The sequence below is a fragment of the Coffea arabica genome, chromosome 2c (genome assembly GCF_036785885.1).
Source record: "Coffea arabica cultivar ET-39 chromosome 2c, Coffea Arabica ET-39 HiFi, whole genome shotgun sequence".
In the NCBI taxonomy this organism is placed as follows: domain Eukaryota; kingdom Viridiplantae; phylum Streptophyta; class Magnoliopsida; order Gentianales; family Rubiaceae; genus Coffea; species Coffea arabica.
Genome location: NC_092312.1, coordinates 11,598,416 through 11,620,177, shown reverse-complemented (window position 1 = coordinate 11,620,177; position 21,762 = coordinate 11,598,416). Strand labels below are relative to the sequence as shown.

The window sequence follows — 21,762 nt, the reverse complement described above, 5'->3', positions numbered from 1 at the left end:
TGATATGTCAATAGTTGTTTGTTCCGCACTTAAATCCTACTGATAGCAAGTATTAATTAATACTGACAAAACTGATACCTACTTTTTCATGTTGCATATTAACTAGGATGTTCGCACGTCAATTCTACAAAATTGTACAGCTTAGTACTACAACTCAGCCTTCGCAAAACTCAGTTGCAAGTTGCAACGGGTACTGCCAAATTTTATCACATCAACCCTTAAACGTGTTCTGTAATCTGTGAAAACGTTGATGTAGAAAATCCACAATTTGAAGTGATTAATTTGAGCCGTAGAGACAGGCGCCTGGGCAGGAGTAGCCCATGTGGATTGCTAGGAAGAGGTTGGTGTTAAGACTTAAGATTAAGAACCCCGTCAACATCCATCCATCCATCGTCTTGGAAGGAATTGGTCCTTTCATACGGCCAAGTACTCTTTTTGACACCTCACATAATGCCCAGACGCTGCTATCTCAGCCCGAAATTGCGTAGGACTCTGATTAATCGGCGGCTCTGCATAAGGGAAAATAACAGCAGGCATTAGACGGACGGAGCATAAGAAATCTCAGCAAATTCTGCTACAGTGGCGTCGTGGCCGTGTTGCTGCCATGGAAGTTTCAATTCTGTACGCACGTTATATTCGTGCTTTGAATCTTCTGCTTGAGTAATAAATATTATCCAAATTCCCACCTGCTTTGGGAATTGACCGAAAAATAAAAGAAAATGTTTGTCAATACATCACAATCCATCGATGCTCCATTTGCTTTTTCTTCTTTTCCTTTTTCTTTTTCTCCCCAAGTGGCATTCAATATGTGTATCCATTAATGTTTAGCCGGGGTAAACTCTGAGACTCGATCAAAACGGGCAGTGACTTTAGCCTTCAACAATTTCATCACATCATGCTTTACAATGTTCTCTCTCTCTCTCTCTCTCTCTCTCTTTTATATTTTTCAGATTTGTTTGTAATTTTCAAGTCTATTACATTTGATAAATTGTAAAATTTCTTGTATTTTTCAAATCTTTCCATAATTTTTTTAGATGTATTGTATCTGTTAAATTGCAAATCTGTAATTTTTTAGTGCACATTTGACCTATTATTAAGGCATTAATATAAATCAAATCGTGTTGAATGATTTTCAACAATCCATTAATAAAATTTACTTTTTATCCCAAAAAAAGCGTTCCTTTTTTTTTAAATTTTATCATGCGAGAGAAAAAAAAAACATAAAAGAACATGACCCGGAGAATTTGGAGAAAGGTTAATCATGATTTGGACCATTATTGGTTTCTCACTTTAAATGATTCACACAAACGTGGAGACAATAAAATAAAGAGATTAACAACAAAATTAGAAATTTAATGGAACTTCCACTCTCTCAGTGTATTATTGTCTTCAATTCCCTCCGTATCCTCATATTATATGAAACACAACATGGATAATTGTCTTGTTTGAATTACCATTTTTTTCTGTAGAATTTTACATTTTTCATGAACACATTATTTATTAATCATTTTATTTTATATCTATCAAATTATTACAATATATTTTTCTGTAAAAACTTGAAAAAAAATAGCAATTCAAATAGGTCTACATGTTTGGCTTGACGAAGCCAGGTAAAACGAGAAACATCCATTTCCTATCAAGTGTCAATGAGATATTTCGCAGGAGCCGGCTTTCCCCTTTTTGAGGAAAACCATCGGAACCAGCCTGTAAGCCGTGGAGTTCAAATAGTCTTACGCGCTGAGCTAAGGAAGAAGTCAGGGGAGATACCGTGAGATTTTTAGTTGCAAAATGAATTGGGATAATTTCAGAAACCTTCCCTGATATTTTATGAAATATCACTTAGCTCCCTTGAGATTTTCAAATCTCACTTAGCACCCCTCTAATTGACATTTTGATAACATTTGTCACCTTTCTAACCAAAAGTAATATTAAAAAATTCATATTTGAGGAGAGATGTTATTTTAGTGCCTTTAATGCTCTTAGGCTATATACAAAAATGAAGATTTTACGAACCAAGAAAAAAAGTACTAAATTGGAACTATCTTAAAATTGAGGAGATGAAAATTAATAAGATTTTATATTACAGTCAATAGTCACTTCTATAGTAGAGAGAGACAACAAAAGCAAATACTATTTTTTAAACAATTTTTACAAATAAAACCCTTCATAGCATTGAAGGCAATTAGCATGTAAAAATCATATATTTGAGCCAAAAAACTCGGCAATAGATAAAATTCAACTTCAATATCATACAAAGAATTTACTCAAAATAGACCGACTTTGTTATGGGCGTGAAATATGAAAATTTTACTATAAAAAGCTCAGAATTTGAAAAACCACAGTTCGGAGTTTCAGTTGCTTTATTTCTCTCGCGGCTTAGTTTTACCGCGGCTTAGTTTTACCATCAAGCCTTGCTTTTTATCATTCTGGGCTTTTCGAGGTGCGTTCCGTGCACAATATTTTGGATTTATTGGAACTAATTCTCTCCACAGTGGTCCAGTACTGGACCATAGACGTAGCTAGCAAAATGGTCAAGAAGACTCGAGAACGAAATTCGAATGCTGGTTTTCAAATGTGGCATCTAGAAGATTCCAACCAAAAAAAAAAAAGAAAAGTTTATTAGGATATTGATTCTTTTGGGAAATAAAGCCCAAATCAACCTAGATGTTGTTTTGTCTGCTCAAGCAAAGCTTTTATCCATAATCGGAAGCTAATTAATTTACATTCTTGCTTTTCTCTCTCTGTGTGACAGTGTGTGTGTGTGTGTGTGTGTGTGTTATTTCCCTTTTATAAGAATAGGAAAAAAAAATTGCTTTAACTGGATTTGCTTTTCTGTCTGCCTTGAAATAATGAAATCTTTTGTCGTCGTCTTTGATGCAATAAACCTTCTGTCTCGTGGACAAGCCACGGTTGGGCTATACTTCGTCAGCGCTGACGAATGCTGCCGCAGTAACGTCGTGCTTCTCAGGAATCCAGTCAGTGTCTCTGCAATCCAATGACTTAAAATTTAGCCCGGATTAAAATCGTCGACTCGCCTGTTTTCCGTTTGGGTGAGCCTCAAAGACTAGTTTGGATAAAACTCGTTCCATGATATTCCAAAATTAAACCTTACTAATTAGTCAGGTAATAGTAATTACTACCTCATTCCTACTTCTATCTATCTCTCTCTCTCTCTCTCTCTCCCCCCCTTCCACAATGATTATAATGAGGATTGAAGTGACTCTTTTCAACATTGTTATTGAAGCTTTTGCAAATATTTGCATATTTTTTAGATGTTTAATATTTATTAATAATATTTATGATGTAACGAATGATGTTACGGACTAATAACGTTGAATCAATGACCTTTGATCCAATCATTTTCTTGGGTCAACGAACGGTCTAGATTTCAAAATCTTGCGGCAATCACAATTTGGACCGGAGAACAATTAAAGCCACGAGATGGTTAAATTTTGAAATTGGATAGGTGAGGGTTGAATTTGGAGCATAAATTTCCAACAAATTAAAGAAATTATAATATATTTGCATGTTATTGTTTTAGTATTTGCATTAATTATTTTAATTTATACTTTTATTAAATTAGTTTGTACATCGTATCATGAAATTATCACTAATAAATGCAAAACAATAATGTTTAAAAAGAATAAAAATTGATCTACAAAGTGCTTATGATGCAACCCCCCCCCCCCCCCCCCCCAAACAAAAAAAAACAAAAAAAACCGACAAATTTTGCTATCAAAACATATAGTCCAATTCGAGCGCTGCACATGAAAACAGGAAAGAAAGTGAATCGGCAATAAACGACAGCGTTGTAATCCCGGCAGAAAAAGGTCGGATGCTTTTGCCTCCGACGGCTCTCCAGATTCACCCCACGCGCATCATCCGCGTTTGGATTGTGATGGCTTATTATTATAGTGTATTATTTTGGCAGCCAGATCTTGTGGATCTCTGGGATTGGGATTGTTTATGCTATTTTTCTCACAAAAGACGGAAAAAAAAAAACTTTTAAATCAAGGATGTCAAATCTGAAACAAACACGGTCTTATCTTATCCCTGCTCCGTACAAGCGTTGGCAGTCGTACCACGTTAGTACGCTGACAACGACCATTTTTGTTTTTTCCGGTATGAAAGAGAAGAGAAAACAGAGTGGACTACCGCTTCTCAAACGCTTGATTAAACACTTATGAGTCTTATTACCAAAAAAAAAAAAAACACTTATGAGTCCAACTTGAGTTTGGGACAGTTAGATAAGCGAATTGTTGTTAGTACTAACCAAAGGTTGTAAGTTCGATTCTTGCTCGTGACGCCTTCTTGAAAGGCTTTAGATCAAATCTTCATCACCGAATAAGAGTCAAAGCTGAATCCTAATTAATGATATCTTAAAAAGTTCTGAACCAGATCGAATAAAAGGTAGAGACTAATTCGGATTAGTCTTTGCTTACTGGGTGGGTGCGATCATTTGTGGTGTAAAATAAGTATAGAACTGGAGCATGCCTCTGCCGATTGCATCAAATTCGGCATCCAACTTCGCTGCCCATTGTTTTCTGCTCATTTGCTGGTACTGTTCGGCACTCCTTCAGGCGGGGCTGGCTGGCTCCAGTGTTCTAAATGGGAGACGGCAAGAACTTTTCCAAGCTGACTATCGTCATGATTGCAATCTGTTAGCGCTGATCCCAACAAGCATGCATGCGTCCAGAACATTGTTACTACTTTTCACACGAGATGCGTTATGCTATAAAAATAAATCCCCAAATTGAGAAAGGCACGAAACAGAAACCCTATGATTAATACTGCAGTATGGGGAAAAAAATTAAGTACTGCAGTGTGGAATATTGGGTGACTAAATGGGCCTCTTGATGGGCCTGCTGCATTTAGTTAAATCCCATGGCTACTAACAAATTCGGCCCAGTTCTCAATTTGGGCTTGGACGTGTTTTGTCTTCTCTGCCAAATTTGGCCTTGTTTGGCAGACATTTTTTTACCAAGTTTGTATGCTACAAGTTTTTTATAACCTTTAGCTACAGTTACTCCAAAAAAATTTTAAACTATATATTTCAAAAAAAAAAAAAAACACACTTCGAAAATTTTTTTAAAAAACTTCTACAGTAAAGTTTTAAATAAATACCAAAAGAACTCACTTGCGAAACGGGACTGAATTCCCCCTTCCTTGGGGAATTTTTTCCCCTCAAAACTATATATTTGAGTTATATCAATAATTTAAAACTTTACACTTGTGAGCAAAGGTCCATCAATTCCATACAAAAAGTGCACCATGGCATTGAAGACTGATCCATTCCTTATCATCTAATTCTATCACTTACATGATTGTCATTCTTAACAACAAGACAGAAGGAGGAGCACATATGAAACAACAGTTTTGAGTTGCTTATATCCTCCACCAGCGTAAACACTTCATATCTTTGGCCGTTTAGACTATATCTATTGCGGCAGCTGCTTGTCACTAATTTCAAATATAACTTTCCTCCATCTTCTAAAGGGAATATATTAATCAAAAAACAGGCCACTTTTGCAAGAGTTGAATACAAGACAGTATACTCAAGTTCTTGTGATTTTTATTCCCTGGCAAAATAAACATAAAGTTCTGAAAAAAGAGGCATACTTTGTGCTCTACTAATTAAGAACAATCAAAATCACCATTTAAAGCTTATCTACATTTCAATTATATGATTTAATATGGATGCTAATATAGATCTATACAATAACAGAGCAACAAGTAAAGATGGACTTCTTAAAATTTGTTTTCTACAATCAATTTCGCCTACTGTACTGTTTCATGATGGTAACTAGAATTGAAACTAACTTTTTTTTTTTGGCTTAAAAAGAATAAATCGACTACATCATGCAACTTTAAATCAAACCAACCCATCGACTTTCTTGCAATCAACAACGGTGCTTGGATACCTATTAGTTTGAAAAATTGTTTGTTACACACTGTAGCATTTTTTTTTATAATTTGTGAATCTATTTACAAAATGTTGTTGGAAAGATTAAAAATAATTAAAAATATTTATTTATGAGATATTCAAACACATGATTACACAAAATCCATACGTTATCTACAACGAAGTGGCAAAATGGATATACTGTTAATAAATGGTTTTAGTTAAATGGATAGTGGATCAAAATTGATACAACCCAATTAAAATCATTTAATACATGGATCTAAATGGATGCCATTTAAATGGATAGTGTAAAACCGTGATCCATCCATTTATCCATTTACTCTCTTAAGTCCTAAATTTAAGATTCACATGTTTTTTTTTTCCAAAAAAATACAGATCCCCAAAGTTCTATCTTTGAATCACCTAAAAACCTTTTGGTAATAACAAATGCTTGTACTGCTACTCTATTTTAGTTCTTCATAAAAGCAACTTCAAATTAGTTTAGTTCTAAGAAAATCTAACTATTGAGGTCAATTTAACCTTTCATCATTACTTTAAGTATCATTTTGTAAAGCAACGAATAATTAAGAACTTGGTTATATTATTATAACTTTTGGTTGAATTGAATACGGCTTTACAGTGGAAAAAAGTTTACGTCTCCAATTTTTTGCGCTCCTGTTCAAGAGGGATGCCTTGAATAAAAATAGAGTTCTAATAAGAAATCTTATGTTATTTGACAATTAAAATATTTTAATCACATGAGCATGTAGTACCTAAAAATGTATGAAACTCCTTAGTTTACCATTGATATACAAGCTACCTTATATTTACTTAGTAAATTAGGTGTTTTTTTTTTTGAGAATTGGGTTGGGTGATAAGAGGAGATGGATTGTAAGTATCAAGTTTTTGATTCAAAACCTTCCACTTATTAAAAAAAAAAAAAAGAATGTGTCATTTATGTATCTTAACTAGTGTTGCGGGAATGTTCATTAGAAAAATCCTTTTTATAAATAAAAGAATAAAAAATTTACTTTGACAATGTCTGATACATTATTGCTTTTTCTTTACTTAAGAATGTAAATGTTTGTAGTCTTTACTTCATGAGAGTTTAATTAAATAAACAAGAGTAGAGACTAAATATATAATTTTAAAAAGGATGGAAGAAATCTAGGATCTAGAAACGAATAAAATGCAATTAATTGGCAACTTGGCACATGAAAAAATTATGAAGGAAGGAATAGACGGTACCACAAAATGAATCTGACATATGAGGAAGTTATGTATGTTTTCTGTTTTTTAAATTAAGTAGATGTCTATGGATGGCATGAATAATCCATATAAATTTATCAACATAATTGAATTTAGATGGTTATCCATTTAAATTCATTGAATTCATATGGATCATCCAATCCATATTTATATGGATGGATCGGTGATATGAATCCATTTGATCACTTCTAATCTACGTGTTTCCAGCTAAGAAAGGACGAAATTAGTAAAGATAAGCCTTTTCAATGTCAACGACAAAAAGGATACGCTGACCCGGATAGGTGTCACCATCACATCAGGTCTCTGACAAAGTCCAAAGACATTTTCCTCCCACGCTGTTTTATACTTGCAATAGGACGCTTTGCATTTACATAGGCCATGTTTTTTTTTTTTTTTTTATATTTAAATTTTCGTTTTGTCAAAGAAATTAACTCATGAATCCCACTTAATCAGTGTTAATAACAATAGTTAGACCAACGATGTAAATTCGTCATTCGATTTATTTACTTCGTCAATCCATCAAAAGAAGATGCTGTTCATTCAAATCATAAAATTGTAATCCTAATTCTCGTGAAAAGTTAAATTGTAATCAATTTTACAGCTCAAGAAAAAAAAGAAAAAAAAAGGTTAGCAATTTTGATTCCTAATAATATCCCACTTCTTTTTTTTATTTATTTATGGCTAATAAAACGGTTATCCAAATTGCCATCTTAGTCTATACTACTCCACATTGTAAATACTAAACCCTTGACTAGACTTTTCAATGTAGTTTACTAATTTTTCTATTACCCATTAATCGTCATCCATTGCATTTAAAGACACCTCTAATCTTAACGAACATTTTCGCAATCATTAATCCTAATTAATTCTCCAGAAAATTGCGTCGCTCAGTCCAATTAAGTAGCAACACGGTGTAATATTTTTTTTTTAAAAACTAACAGATATTAATAGATGCCATATATGCTTAAACTGACCTCGTGTATAAAAAAAATTATCCAATGAGGGGCACGTTTTTAAGGAAACACAATGTCGACGTTTTGTCTAGTCAGCAATTTCTGTTTGGATAACGTTGCCACCTCCCTTTTTACTCAACATTGGTCATCAAATTCTTCAATGGAATACCTATAAATACTCTTAGCAAATCCCTCTTATCCATCAGTAGTCTCAATCTATCTGTCTCTCTTCGCGGGCTATTTATTCACAATCTCTTTTCCTTTTACATAAAAACAAAGAAAGTAGCAGTTCTTGTTCTTCTTTCTTCGTCTTGATATTGGTGAGAAGAATTACAAAGGACGAGAAAGAATTACAGCAAAATGTTGGCAATATTCAAGAATGGTTTGGTTGTTCCACCCCAGGAGCTGAAGAGTCCAGCCTCATCAACCCATGCTCCAGCTTTTGACAATGCTAAGAATCTTGAGGAGACTTTGAAGGATTTCTTGTCATCCCATTCCAATAATGGGTTCTCTCTGGGCTTTGCTGACAATGCCTTGCTGGCTTATGCCCCTCCTCAGAGATCACACATCACCGCTCATCAAAGGTTCTCATCATCCTATTTTTCCCTTTATTTTTCTTTTCTGTCTTGACTTGGTACAATTGATGTTTAATTAACTTTTCTATGGCATGAAATGAGTGCAAATTGGGGACGGGATCTGTTTTATGTATTGTACTTGTTTGTCAAAAAACTCTGGGATCATCAAATTGGATTTTGGAAAGTTTTATGGGTTTTTTCCGTTCACAAAGAATAGATTACAGAATACAGATATGAAAAAGCAGGAAAGTAAAGAACTTGTTAAATTCCAAATGAAACTGGGGTTAGGCCCTATATGTGATAACTCGTGACTCTAAAAATTATTCTTTCTGTGATAAAAAGGACGACAGTGGTCCCGATTCCATAAAATGTTTTGTGTGTCTGGTTTACCTTTTTGTTATTAAAAGAGAAGAAGCATTATTCATCTGATAACTCCTTTGCTTGTGGGACTAAACTTGTTTTGGATGTTAAATTTTATGTATTAGGATGTTTTGTGGTGTAAATGACATATACTGCGTCTTCACTGGGAGTTTAAGAAATCTGCCCACTCTTATCAAGCAATATGGACTATCCAAGGGTGTCAATGAGGCCATGTTTATTGTTGAAGCATACCGGACACTGCGTGACAGGAGCCCCTATCCGGCTCATCAGGTCCTCAAGGATCTTGATGGCAGCTTTGGATTTGTGATCTATGATGACAAAGCTAGAACTGCATTTGCTGCACTTGTAAGCCCTCTGAAATATCAAAGTTTAGAATGTTATCCTGTTGTTAAATTTCAGGCCCTATCTTGACTGATGCCTATGCCTCCTACTTTGAATGCAGGGTGCTGATGAAGTAGTGAAGCTCTATTGGGGCATAGCAGCCAATGGTTCTTTAATGATATCTGATGATGTGAATCTGGTAAAAGCAAGCTGTGCTAAATCCTTTGCCCCATTCCCAACTGGTACGTAGTTCTGGGACGATTATTCTTGTTTTGTGTGTGTTTTTTTCTAGGACTGATGAGAGATCAAACTCCTCAGTAGTTGACTTTAAAATTTTCTGGTGGCCAAATTACAATTCATGCCACCTCTGTCACTGGTTCAAGCGTCTTTCTTTTAATTAAGCACTGGGACGAATGAAAACATGTGACTGATTGATGAGAGGTGGGAACACATAGGGCATCATGATAATATTTTAATTAGAACGTTCAATGTGGCAAAAGTGAGCAATATTTTAGAACAGACTAAAAATGAAGCATTAAATGTGGCATGGAGGTGGTAGTTTGTGGAATGTATAATGTTATGGCATGGAAAAATTCTGATTTCTGTTTTGGGCGATTGAATATTGCAGGCTGTATGTTCCATAGTGAAAGAGGACTGATGAGCTTTGAACATCCCATGCACAAGATGAAAGCCATGCCAAGAGTGGATAGTGAGGGGGTTATGTGTGGTTCGAACTTCAAGGTTGATGCCCTTTCCAAGATTAATAGCATACCAAGGGTAGGAAGTGAGGCTAACTGGGCAACTTGGGGACAGCAGGCCTGATAAAATTAAGCACTCTAGCTGTTGACATGACCAGGAAACTGCATATTCACCTTAGCACTAAGTTTCCTGTGGTTCATTAGTGTTCCTGTTTCTTTCCTCGTTTTCAATCACCCTCACATGTAAATTTGACTTGAGGGTCGTTATTAGTAGAATGAACATATTTGGACTCAGTAACGTTTGTTTTTTGAACCAGTTTGTTATCCTTGATGAGTTTGGTTTGGCAAATGTTTGTAATACTCCCAAGTCTGAGTAAAAAGATCTCATTCTAGTCTCTCAATGTTGAGATAGTTGAGTTCTGTTCCAAGTACTTCTGACTAAAGTGTGTTATGTTGATCACTAACCAGTTTACTAAAGTCACTTGTGAAAATCATCACGCTTAACTCAGGGAGCTATTTATATAGTGGGGAAAAAAGAAGGAATTTCAGCCCCCTTTTCCTCCAAAAGTTGCAAAGACAGTGTAAACAGTGACATATTTAGGAATTTCACTTATCATATCGCGTGTGTATAATGCTTTCCAATGAATAAATTTCTTTGAATTTGGTGATAATGATTGAAGCCACTCAATGTAATCCACTGAGATCTGTAATTGATCATGTCTCTTTTTATCGTGCAAATCTTGTATGCATTGACACTATGTACTTGTTGTTGCATAGTTTGATCAAAGCAAAGAGAATGTTGTTAAAGAGAGTGAAGAGGTCACAACTGTTCCTGTGATGTGTCACTGTGGCAAAGCTTCCAAGCTTAGGACTTCTTGGACAGATGAAAACCCAGGAAGAAGGTTCTTCTGCTGTGAAAACTACGGAGTAAAACTCTTTTGAACTTGAATTTTTTCTTTTCCTTCCCTTTTCTGTTCACATAGTTGAGTGCAAGCAAAAATCATCCATGAAGATCTGATTGTCTTGTGCTTCTGACAATGGTTTAGGAAGGCAATGGCTGCGGATTCTTCCTTTGGTATGATAAACCCATGTGTGAGCAATCAAAATGGTTAATCCCTAGCTTGTTGCGACGTGTGAGAATGCAGGAGGCTGAGAATATAAGAGCAAGGCATAGGGAAAAGTTGCTATGGTTTGCTCTATTTGGTTCTTGGATATTGCTACTATTCAAATTGTTGAGTAAGGGAGGGGCAGCTGCTGGTCAAGTGCAGCACGGCAGCGAACTGTGATTTTGCAGGATAAATGCCTATTCTCACTAATACTTCATCACGGTGATTTATTGGGCATATTCATGGCTCTAGATTAGTGCTTTTGAAATTACAAAGGTAGAAGAAGAATATTAGTGCATGAGAGTATGATAACCTTTTTGGTGTAAGATTGATGTAAGAGCTCCTAAAACAATGAACCTTTGGCCTCTGTTTATTCATAAGCACAAAATCATTTCAATTGCATCCGGTCTTCAGCTCCTGCGGAAGGAGTTTGAGCTCTGTTTAGCGAAAATTGCACCTTATCCATTTCAGATGCTGGATCTTTACCGAAAGACCAGGAGCTTCAAGCTGGAGATTCGTCATTAGAATGTCCCATGATCATCTCGTTCCAAGCAAACATGTTCCAACTTGTTAACAGCTTTAACGGCAGTGTGTTAAGATTCCAAGTTAAGCTAATTGATATCGTCCTCAGCTGAATTTGATTCTGCAGCCAAGGATTTGCAGAGTTCCTTTCCAAGACTTGCTTGTCCAGATTGGATTTACTACTATACTTACGGGGGCTTCGGATGCACGTGGTTTTTCACCATCCTTCTCTGGAACCTTTTTTTTTTTTTTGCAGACTCAATTTTATTTCAGAAGTCTCAATCACTTTTTCTTGATTTTAGTTTTAATATTTCAGCTCAGGAGTCCATTTTCAAGCACAGGATCTTCATTATTTGGAAAAGTACAAATCAATAAAGTGACTACTATCAGACCGAGTGATCCCTAATCTATCACATATCTATCAGACTGAGTAATAAAGTGACCACCATCATACAAACCATGGTTTAACCTCACAGAGTAGATGTAAAATTTGTCAGACAGCTTTTTCCAGATTGATAACTGATTATGGCATTCTTTGCAGAATCAAGCAAATCCAGGTACAGCAAAATCAGAACAGGGTCTGGGAAATTTTCCACTGAATTTGGTGCTTTATTATTCTCACATGGCATGTTATATCGTATATGTCCTCGGTCTTGGTTAAAAGCATCGAACTGTACATCAACACAAAAATGGTACTCAATACAAAATTTTGTTTCACTTCTCTAGATTCCCTGACCAAGCTCCACAAAATCTGGGACATATCCATCTGATAGCAACACATTCATCAATCCTCTCAGGGCATCATATATCTCCTCTGAGCTAGAATGCCTTTCGTCAAATGAGTAGAACTCAACCACTCCATCCTCAACTTCAACTGAGCTGCAACCTGGCAATTTCCTAGATCCAGTATCCCTCTCTGCAACTTTAAGTCGTGCAACATCTTTCCATATTTTAGCAGCTCGATAAATGTTTCCCAGCATCACATAGTTTGATGGATTTCTAGGCTCAATCTGGATAAGTTTTTGAAGAGCTAGTTCAGCAATTTCAACATTCTTGTGAACTCTACAAGCACCAAGTAAAGTGGTCCAAATCACAGCATCTGCTTTTACTGGCATTTTGTTCACAAAATCCACAGCCTGCTCCAGAAGTCCAGCACGACCTAGTAGATCAACAATGCAACCATAATGCACAATTTGTGGCGCAATTGAGTACTCATCAACCATTGACTGAAAATACTGAAATCCTTCATCAACTAAACCCATATGAGAACAAGCACATAAAATACCTATAAAAGTAATTGCGTCTGGTTTTTCTCCTTCAAGTTTCATCTCACTAAACAACTTTAAAGCATAAGCTCCATGACCATGTACTGCTAAGCCATTAATAATTGTGTTCCAGGATATCAAATCTTTTCTTCCCATGTTCCTAAAAACATTGATTGCACTTTCTATCATCCCGCACTTGGCATACAAATCAATTAAACCATTACAAACATAAAGGTTATCCTTGTACCCAGTACTCTCAGCATATACATGAACCCACTTGCCCAAATCAAGTGCACCTAACCTTGCACAAGCTGACAACACATTCACAAGCGTGGCATCAGTAGGCTGCACATCGGACTCATTTAGCATCCTTTTGAATGTTCCAAGGACTTCAACAAACCGTCCATTATGGGCATACCCTCCAATCAACCCATTCCATGAGAAGATATTTCTCTGTGGCATCTCTTCAAAGAGTTCTTCACACCGTTCAACATCCCCATTATTCGCATAGCCATTTAACATGGTATTCCAAGACATCAAGTCCTTATTGGGCATCACATCAAAAAGCTTTCTAGCCTCCGCCATATCCACGTGCTCAATGTAACCTAACAACATAGTATTCCACAACACAACATCCCGCTCGGGTGCCAAATCAAAGAGCCTCCTTGCGGAAACCAAATCGCCATTCAAAACAAAACCATTGATCATTGAAGTCCATGTAACAACATTCCTCAAAACCATCTCAGCAAACACTCTACAGGCGCAGCTTACTTGGCCTGCCCTCGCGTACATTTCAATCAAAGTAGAACCGACATAGGTATTTGACTTGAACCCAAATTTCAACACCAAAGAATGCACCATCTCGCCTTCTTTTAAGGCCATTAGTCTCAGGCAAGATTTAAGCACCATTGGAAATGTGTAACCATTAGGACTAACATTTTCGCGAATCATATCATTGAACAACAATATTACTTCATTCAACATCTCATAGTCCAGATAGCCTTTGAACATTGCATTGTACACGGAGGCATTTCTGCTATGAATTCCATCGAACACTGTGTGGGCATACGAGACTTGGTTTATAACAAAGCATTTTGAGAGTAAAGTTGGGATTGTATATTGGTTGCTGGGGTCAAGAGCGTGAGTTATAATCTGGGTCTGTATTGCTTTGACTTGCCTGGCTTTCTTACATGATTTCAATAGAGAAACAAATTTTTCTTGGAGGAGAACGTGAGGTAGTTTTGGGGCCAAGTTAACAGCAATTTTGGCTATTTTTGTGAAGTACTGAAGACGATATTTTTCTGGGAGGGCTGACTACAGACTTCAGGAATTATGGAACGATGTTATCGAGCAATGGCAGGAATGGTACTCTTCCTTGGTATTTGTATTTTCATCCCAGTTGCAAGATTTAAGTCGCCCAACTAAATATGAGAACTATTAGTAGTGTTAGTAGATGTTAGACAAATTTAAGCTCAAGTTTTAGGGTTGCCAACTCTATCGTCATTTCCCGTATTAATTGTACAGCATTGAAGGAATTACAATAGTCCCATTTCAGCTGAGTCTGTTTATTTGGTGCTCAAATCAACAAATCGGTCCAATGTTTTATTTTTAATAAAAAGATAAAATTAGGTGATACTTTTAAAGCATTAATAGTTAATTTACTTTCTTATATATATGTTACTATATGTATATTACTCTCATTAATTTGATTACATACAATGGATGAAATGTATATAAAAATCAGGACAACTTTAATATTCCAAATAAAGCCCTTTTTGAATCATGCATTATCACGTTAAGAAGCATAAAACAATCTCAATTGCCAAGTTCTAATCACCCAGTAAACTATCAAATGTATAAATTTTGGTCCCTTTCATAGTTAGAGTTTTTTGCCAAAATAACCTTTTTTTTTCAAAAAATATTCCTACAATGATTCAACTCCAAATTTTATTACTAATCTAATCTTCTGACCTTATCCCCTAACAAGGAGCAGCGTCCTCCATGCTTTCTAAATCAAATTCTTCAAACTCAATCAAATTCTCGTTACCATCATTATTAACATAGGAGGCTCCGGACCGACGAATATCGATTCCAAATAAAAAGCATAAGACTGTTTTCCTCAGCCCTACATGCTATTCCTCCCATATAGCCACATGCACAATGAGTTCCCGTTCAATGTAGCATGACAAAATCAAAACTAATTTTTGTACGATTGATTGATTGAATGGAGAGAGTGACGGAAAATTTTGAATTAACAAGTGATGAATTTTTTTGTATAAACATACTAATAATTCCAATTTTGCTAGATTTGTAGTGAGTTTTTCCTATTTTTTTTCTTTTTTATTTTTAATAGGAAAGAGAGCATCAAAAAGAGAAAATTACCGCAACTGGAATGGAGGTGAACAATCAAAATTCTAGATTTTGCTTTCATGCTTAGTGATAATTCCAGTTTCCCTAGATTTGTATTGAGTTTTTCTTTTATTATTATTTTTTAATAAGAAGGATAGCATCACAAAGAGAAAATTGCTGCAACTGGAACAAAGATGAACAGTCAAATTTTAGATTTTGCTCTCATCTTTGAAAATATTGTCAATTTTATTTAAATATTCAAGACTTTTGCTCTCATGTTTAGAAATATCGCCAGATTATGTTAAGTATTCAAGACTTTTTTGGACAATAGAGTGACAAGTAAAGTCAAAGTATGATATTATAGTAAAAAAAGAGAAGCTAAATTCTGAGTAGAATACTATAGTCATGTGGGTGATTTTTGGACTATATTAATGGCTAATGAAGGGTTTTACCCTTTTTCTCATTTCCATTTGAATTTGATCTGATGGATAACAAAAAAAGTTGTTATGAGAATAAAGTATGAAATTGAATCATTTTGGGAATATTTTTTGTGAAGGGAGTTATTTAGGCAAATAACTCTTCATAGTTAACTCTGTATGGTTACTCAAGTAATTTGCTCCAATCGATATTGACCAAAAAGTTGAAAATCAAAAACCGAAATATAAAGTAGTAAAATTTTTTATCATAATAAAGGTAACACTCACACTCTGTAACATATTAAATCCAACACATAAAGGATGTTAAAATAAGAAATGTACGATACACCAAATTAATAGTGTGTGTAAAGAAGTGTAAAGCAAGATGGAAAAGAATTAAACAAAAAATGGAGAAGTTCTTACAGGAACATATTGATCTTGTAAAAGGAGAAAGGGAGACAAAAAAAATGTCCAGAGTCAATTGACGTTATATTATTTTTTTCTAAACTAGTATACAAGCAAAGAAGCAAAATCCATGTAGAATGTGGTATACAGTTACGACTGGTGAAGACATTTCTTGTCAAGAAGATCATTTCCTTCATCCACTACAATGCTTCAAACGGAAGGTCACAAAGTTCACCGGGCCAATCATAAATAGGCATCAGCTCCGAAATGGTGTAGCATCCGGGCCTCATAGTCCGACGAGCTCGCTGAGTCAAAGGGCACAATATACCAAGCAGAGCTCTCATGAAAGCTCACAACGCAAGTTAGAGCACATCCTGTGAACAAACCGGAGGCACCAGAGCTCAGGTGTAGTCTGAATCCACGAATATCTGCACAATAACCCCCAAACACGTCAGATTAAAAACCCATCAGCAACTATAGTAGCCACCCCACATAAATTGTGTTTTCAATCTGACTTGAAAGTCCATGATCTGATCTTTAAAAAGGATGTGATCTGGTAATGAAATGTCATCACTTTTCTCTCTCTCTATCCCATCATACTTGCTAATTTCTTTAGTCCGACTAACACAACATGGGTTTTTCCTTCCACTGACAGAGTTAAGATCAAATAACCTGTTCGTAGGTTCTTGGAATATTAAAATTATATATATATATATATAATCATCCTATTGCCAAATCAAGGTCAGTAAAAAGCAATCTTAGCATTTGCCTCCCAAGTTCAGTCAAAGTTGCAGCCAAAGTATTGATAGAATACTAACCTCTAGTTCTAGCAAGGACTCGTAAGTTTTCTTCTCCCGTGTGTCAAACACAGTAATTCCAGTGATTTTCTGAATTCCGCGCTTTGTTGCTATTAAGTTCTGAAAGCAAAAGGACCAAGAATTATGGCAAGCAATTGCAGTAACAGTCGAGTAACTACTATAAAGTCCCAAGCTTGAAAAAATCATCAGTTGCACGTACTTGCCCAATCATAGCAATTTCAATGATTACTAGATTCGATACAACTAACAACGTGCATAGTCAACAGTGCCTTCCACATACTAGCGGGGGGGTTTTGAGAAACTAAGACTATAACCTAACAAAAGAAAGAGAGAAAGGAGGAGGAGGAGGAATAAGCACAGAAATACAATCTTCTAATACGTCGGTTCTCTTCAGCTTTGGCAGATTAAATCAAGTTATAGCTAGCAACTTGGACACTTTTTACTCTGATTTTTTAAACATCCATCAGTCGACATTTATCCCCATAGAAATTAAAAGTCCTGCTTTGCAAGAACTGAAGCTATACTTCCCAATAACAGCCATGCACAACATTTAATTTCTGACCATTAGAAAGTAAAAATTCCAAACTTTCAAGGTTGAGATATTATTTTGCATTTCACTTAGCAAAAGTTGAATCTTCAAACTAATATGGTCAAGAAAAATGTTGCAGAAGACTCTTCTTACCAGTTGGAATTCAGAAGAACTCGATGCTTCCACCTCCGCCAAAGGCTGCAATGATGCGTAAAAGTTAAGAGGATCCAATGGACAAAGTAAGCTTCATAGGATGGACTTGCAAAGCTTCAAATATCATTGTCAGTTAAAGCCTACTATGAAGTGATAACTACATACCTAAGTCTCTTAGATGTTTAATCAAACCCTTCCAAACAACCAGGAACAGTGGAATATAGTATTCAAGAGAATGCTGGAAGAATAAGATTAAACTAGCATCTTAACAAAACCCAAAAGCAAAGTTTACTGCTAGCCATTTTTATGTCTCACCATCATCTGAAGGCCATTGACCAAAACAGCCTTCTCATCAAAAGAATCACTTTGCGACAACCAAACTTGAAAGGGGCCTAGTATCCTATCTGTCTGATTTGTGAGATTTAAGCGCAACTGTAAGAGAAAAAAAAAAGGATCATAGGAGGACAAAGAGAAGAATAATGAATACAGCAAGTTATAATTTGACCCCCCTAGTCCTATTTGCTTAAATAAATGAAAGTTACCAAGAAGGGCTTCTCGAAGATGACAAGAGATGGTACCTCCACAGCCTGCAACTCAATATCTTTGTGTACTACAGGCTGAAAGCAGATAAAATATCAGAGACCTAAGAAGATAAACTTTATATCAATAGGTAAAATATGTACCTACAGGTCTAAGTCAGACGTAACTCTAAGACTCAAAGATGCCAAGAATCTCTTTTTAACAAGTAAAAAATAAATACAAGCTTTGGAAGTTTTCCTATTTCTATTCTTGCAGCAGATCTCTCCTTTTATTCACCACAAGATACCCAGTAAGATGTGATAAGTAGATATTGGCAAGCTGCAGAGCGTAAAATTCATTTGTGACACCATCATCTCTCGGATAAGTTACATCTAAACAGTGATCAGTAACCCCCCTTTGCTTGCAAAATCTAGGCATGTGTTAACCTAAATTTTAACTGATATGAGTGGAAATCACTTACGCTACCAAGAATCTGTTGCGTCTGCAGGCGACCAGGCTCACCCAGATTTGTTCGCCATGTTATCTGAAATTTGCCAAGGACATTACTTCCCTCAACTTTCATTTGTGGCTGTCCCTGTATGGATGATTTCAATTGATACAGATAGTTGTGAATTCCTCCTCCAGATCTGATAAGTGTAGGTGGCTTAAATAATTCCCTATCAGAAGAAATTAGAACTTGATGTTCAAATACACTAATAGAAAGGGCAAAATTAAACAACATTTGACACATCTCTAGCTTCAGCAACTACAGCATATAGCATGCACAATCTACTTACCTAGTTAACGAATCATTTTCTGAACAATTATCATCAGCCTGAAGTAATGTAGCACTCCAGTATTGAGCTGGCTCAAACTCTACTTGGTCCATAAAGAGATTTGATTTGGTATGATTTTCTATACAAGCCTCCAAAAAAGTAGTTTCCTGATACAAAAGTGCATTTGAAAGCATTGTAATAAAGTTAGCATTACAATTTTGACCCTTCACTGATTCATGCCACTGAAAGAAAGCTGAGAATATACTTAGTTAACAATTCAAAGAGGTTAAATGCAACTTATTATGTAAATACGTATGAAGGATCATGAACATAAACAAAACTTCAATGTACCTTGACAACCCGAACCTGCACAAAAGCAAAAGAAGGATAGAAATGAGCAAAATGTTTGGCTAGAACAAGCAAGAGAGAGTAATGATAACCTGCAGGTAAAAAATTTTAAAGCAGCCAAAACACAGCAATCATTGTAACTGAAAAATTTTAGCTGTGAAATGTTTCGTAGATATGTAAGCTACATTCCAGTCACCTAAAATTGTTTAAATTGTGAACAACGAGGACTTGGGAGCATTGGTACCTTTGTTCTGACTGAAAGTGGATTTGCAACAATGAATTTGAAAAACTGAGGAAGATATTTACGCTCCCCATCACCATCACTGTAAAGAGCTGTACAAACCAACCTGTCAATATTGCACCGCACAGACAAAGCCAAATTAGGATACTACTCGAGGCAAACTGTGTATATTAAATTTAAGTTGATGATGGAAACATGGAACTCACGTATGTGCACCAAGTTCTTTTACGTCATGTTCCACAATGAAATCATAACGCCCTCCAGCACGTATGGATTCTACAGGTGATTTTGATGTATCTAAGAGCAGTATCCTCTGTCTCTCTGTCTGGACTTCTGCCTGTGAAGATCCATGTATCACTTCCAAATCATGAGGACCAAATAAACAAAGCAAATAGCATTATTTGTTTGGATTGGCCATTATTTGCTTTCATCACAAACACAATTTCTGATCACCATTTTATCTTCCCAACTATCCACTTTTCTCACATAAATTACATTTTAAAAAGTGATACAGTAATTACTCCAAAAACTTCTCTGAATAATCGTCTATCCAAGCACATGTTTTTTTTTTGGGGGTGGTCAAATTCTCATACTCTTTAGTAATATCTGATTCAATCAAACTCTAGAGAAATTGCCATCAGATCTTCCTAAGATAGCCTTAGCATGAGCTTACAACCTCAACTCTTTGACTTAGCACTCTCTCCCCAATTTTCTCTATGTTCATAGCTCCCTAAGAGGAGTTCTGAAAAACTTGCCTCAGATGTCCTTTTTAGTATAGTAAACAGTCCACTAATTCTCATGAAATTTTGTCCATTACACTTGTATTTCTTTCCTTTAGGCTGGCCATTTTGCTGCATACATTTAATGTTATCTATAACATATTAAAGTCATATGTGGAGTAATTTTACTCCATATTAGAGCCATAGTAAAATGTTACAAGCCCATCACACTCCTTTTTGCTTTCTACTAATTTTTTTGTGGGTGCAAAAAGATCATTAAAATAAAGTAAAAGTTGCAAATGACATCAACTGAACAAATTAATAGAACCAAAAGAAAGAAAGAAAGAAAGAAGAAGATTAACTAATAAACAAATCTAACCTTGATGATAACATCCCTGACTTCAAAATTCGAGCTGTTATTTATACTAATATAACTGCAAAATGTCTCTCCCAAATATATTGCCCTACAGAATAAACCATAAAGAGAACAAATAAAATACAAAATCTGTACCAGAAAAAGGGGAAGATAAGGCAAAGGAAGTCAAGGGGTGGGTTACCCAAAGGACTGGGGGAGGACGAGGAGAGCAGAGAGGCCGAGGGAGTCGGAAGGGTGGGAGAGAAGGAATCGGGAGCGATAAGTGAGATCGGAAGAAGAAGAGTCGGCGAAGTCGGAGAGGAGACGAGGGAGGTGAGCGGCGGCAGGAGGGTGGTCGAAGAGGTCTTCGCCGAAGAGGAGATCGCAGGGGTCGAATTTGAGAGGGGTTTCGACGTGGAGAGACGGCCTGCATAGTCTCATCACCCTAAATGCCAGGGAATGAGAAGCTTGTGAACTGCTCATTTCTCCTTGTTGTCAGCCACTGCAAGAACGCGCGGATTGATTACACCACCACACTCCACAACAAGAGCGAGCAGCGCATCACTACTCAGCTGCGCCACCACTTACATGCGGTTGCTTCACTTCTTAATGTTCGATTTTGATGTTTTATTTCACATACTATTTACGACTGCAGCGCTGCAGTCCTGAACCACCGAAATAGTAAATGACTTGCTCGAGGCAGCCGTCTAATAACGATCGGGAGATTATTTTTATTATTATTATTTTTTTTTTTTTACAAAAACGTTAGAAATATAATTTAATTGATATAAAAAACAAGCTGTGCAATTTTTTTTCTCAACAAAGAGTTGAGAAGTTATTTAATAAAAACACTCACACGTGACTCCAACGTCCAAGCAATTGCTGATTGAAAGGAACCTCAATGGACCTTAAACACGTGACTCGACTCTCTGCTAAACCGACGTCTCACGTCCAAGCAATTGCTGATTGAAAGGAACCTCAATGGACCTTAAACACGTGACTCGACTCTCTGCTAAATCGACGTGGGAGAAAGGGGATGGAGAATTTGGTGAAAATGTAAGACCCATATGGGATGGAAGAAATTGACCTTAAACACCTTGAGCTGTACAATTTAGTAAATACACATATTGAACTTTACAAGA

General features: G+C 36.0%; 3 protein-coding genes across 3 annotated transcripts; 1 reads left to right on the top strand and 2 right to left on the bottom strand.

The window, feature by feature from the left end:
• Positions 1-8,251: 8,251 nt before the first annotated feature.
• LOC113725974 (stem-specific protein TSJT1-like) lies at positions 8,252-10,530 on the top strand. The gene is made up of 4 exons (XM_072074361.1): positions 8,252-8,708; positions 9,185-9,425; positions 9,523-9,643; positions 10,030-10,530. The coding sequence occupies exons 1-4, from the start codon at positions 8,485-8,487 to the stop codon at positions 10,221-10,223; spliced, it is 780 nt and encodes a 259-aa protein (XP_071930462.1). The 5' UTR covers positions 8,252-8,484; the 3' UTR covers positions 10,224-10,530.
• A 1,525-nt stretch (positions 10,531-12,055) lies between these two features.
• On the bottom strand, positions 12,056-14,143 carry LOC113723897 (pentatricopeptide repeat-containing protein ELI1, chloroplastic-like). Its single transcript, XM_072074359.1, has one exon. It carries the CDS (start codon positions 14,001-14,003, stop codon positions 12,450-12,452), a length of 1,554 nt encoding a protein of 517 aa, XP_071930460.1. The 5' UTR covers positions 14,004-14,143; the 3' UTR covers positions 12,056-12,449.
• A 1,990-nt stretch (positions 14,144-16,133) lies between these two features.
• On the bottom strand, positions 16,134-21,306 carry LOC113725973 (uncharacterized). Its single transcript, XM_072074358.1, has 12 exons — positions 20,823-21,306; positions 20,645-20,729; positions 19,753-19,883; positions 19,550-19,652; positions 19,309-19,323; positions 18,979-19,124; positions 18,663-18,858; positions 18,205-18,279; positions 17,978-18,094; positions 17,663-17,707; positions 16,981-17,079; positions 16,134-16,590 (listed from the first exon to the last, which is right to left on the bottom strand). Exons 1-12 carry the CDS (start codon positions 21,101-21,103, stop codon positions 16,564-16,566), a joined length of 1,320 nt encoding a protein of 439 aa, XP_071930459.1. The 5' UTR covers positions 21,104-21,306; the 3' UTR covers positions 16,134-16,563.
• Positions 21,307-21,762: the final 456 nt, after the last annotated feature.

Bases quoted from the DNA above. Each gene is read 5' to 3' on its own strand.
- LOC113725973 (XM_072074358.1), bottom strand. From the start codon at position 21,103: ATGAGCAGTTCACAAGCTTCTCATTCCCTGGCATTTAGGGTGATGAGA. The intron at 19,653-19,752 runs GTGAGTTCCATG...CAATATTGACAG, and splicing joins AAAGAACTTGGTGCACATAC to GTTGGTTTGTACAGCTCTTT. The intron at 16,591-16,980 runs GTTAGTATTCTA...GTTATTGTGCAG, and splicing joins AGTCCTTGCTAGAACTAGAG to ATATTCGTGGATTCAGACTA.
- LOC113723897 (XM_072074359.1), bottom strand. From the start codon at position 14,003: ATGTTCAAAGGCTATCTGGACTATGAGATGTTGAATGAAGTAATATTG.
- LOC113725974 (XM_072074361.1), top strand. From the start codon at position 8,485: ATGTTGGCAATATTCAAGAATGGTTTGGTTGTTCCACCCCAGGAGCTG. The intron at 9,426-9,522 runs GTAAGCCCTCTG...CTTTGAATGCAG, and splicing joins GAACTGCATTTGCTGCACTT to GGTGCTGATGAAGTAGTGAA. The intron at 9,644-10,029 runs GTACGTAGTTCT...TGAATATTGCAG, and splicing joins CTTTGCCCCATTCCCAACTG to GCTGTATGTTCCATAGTGAA.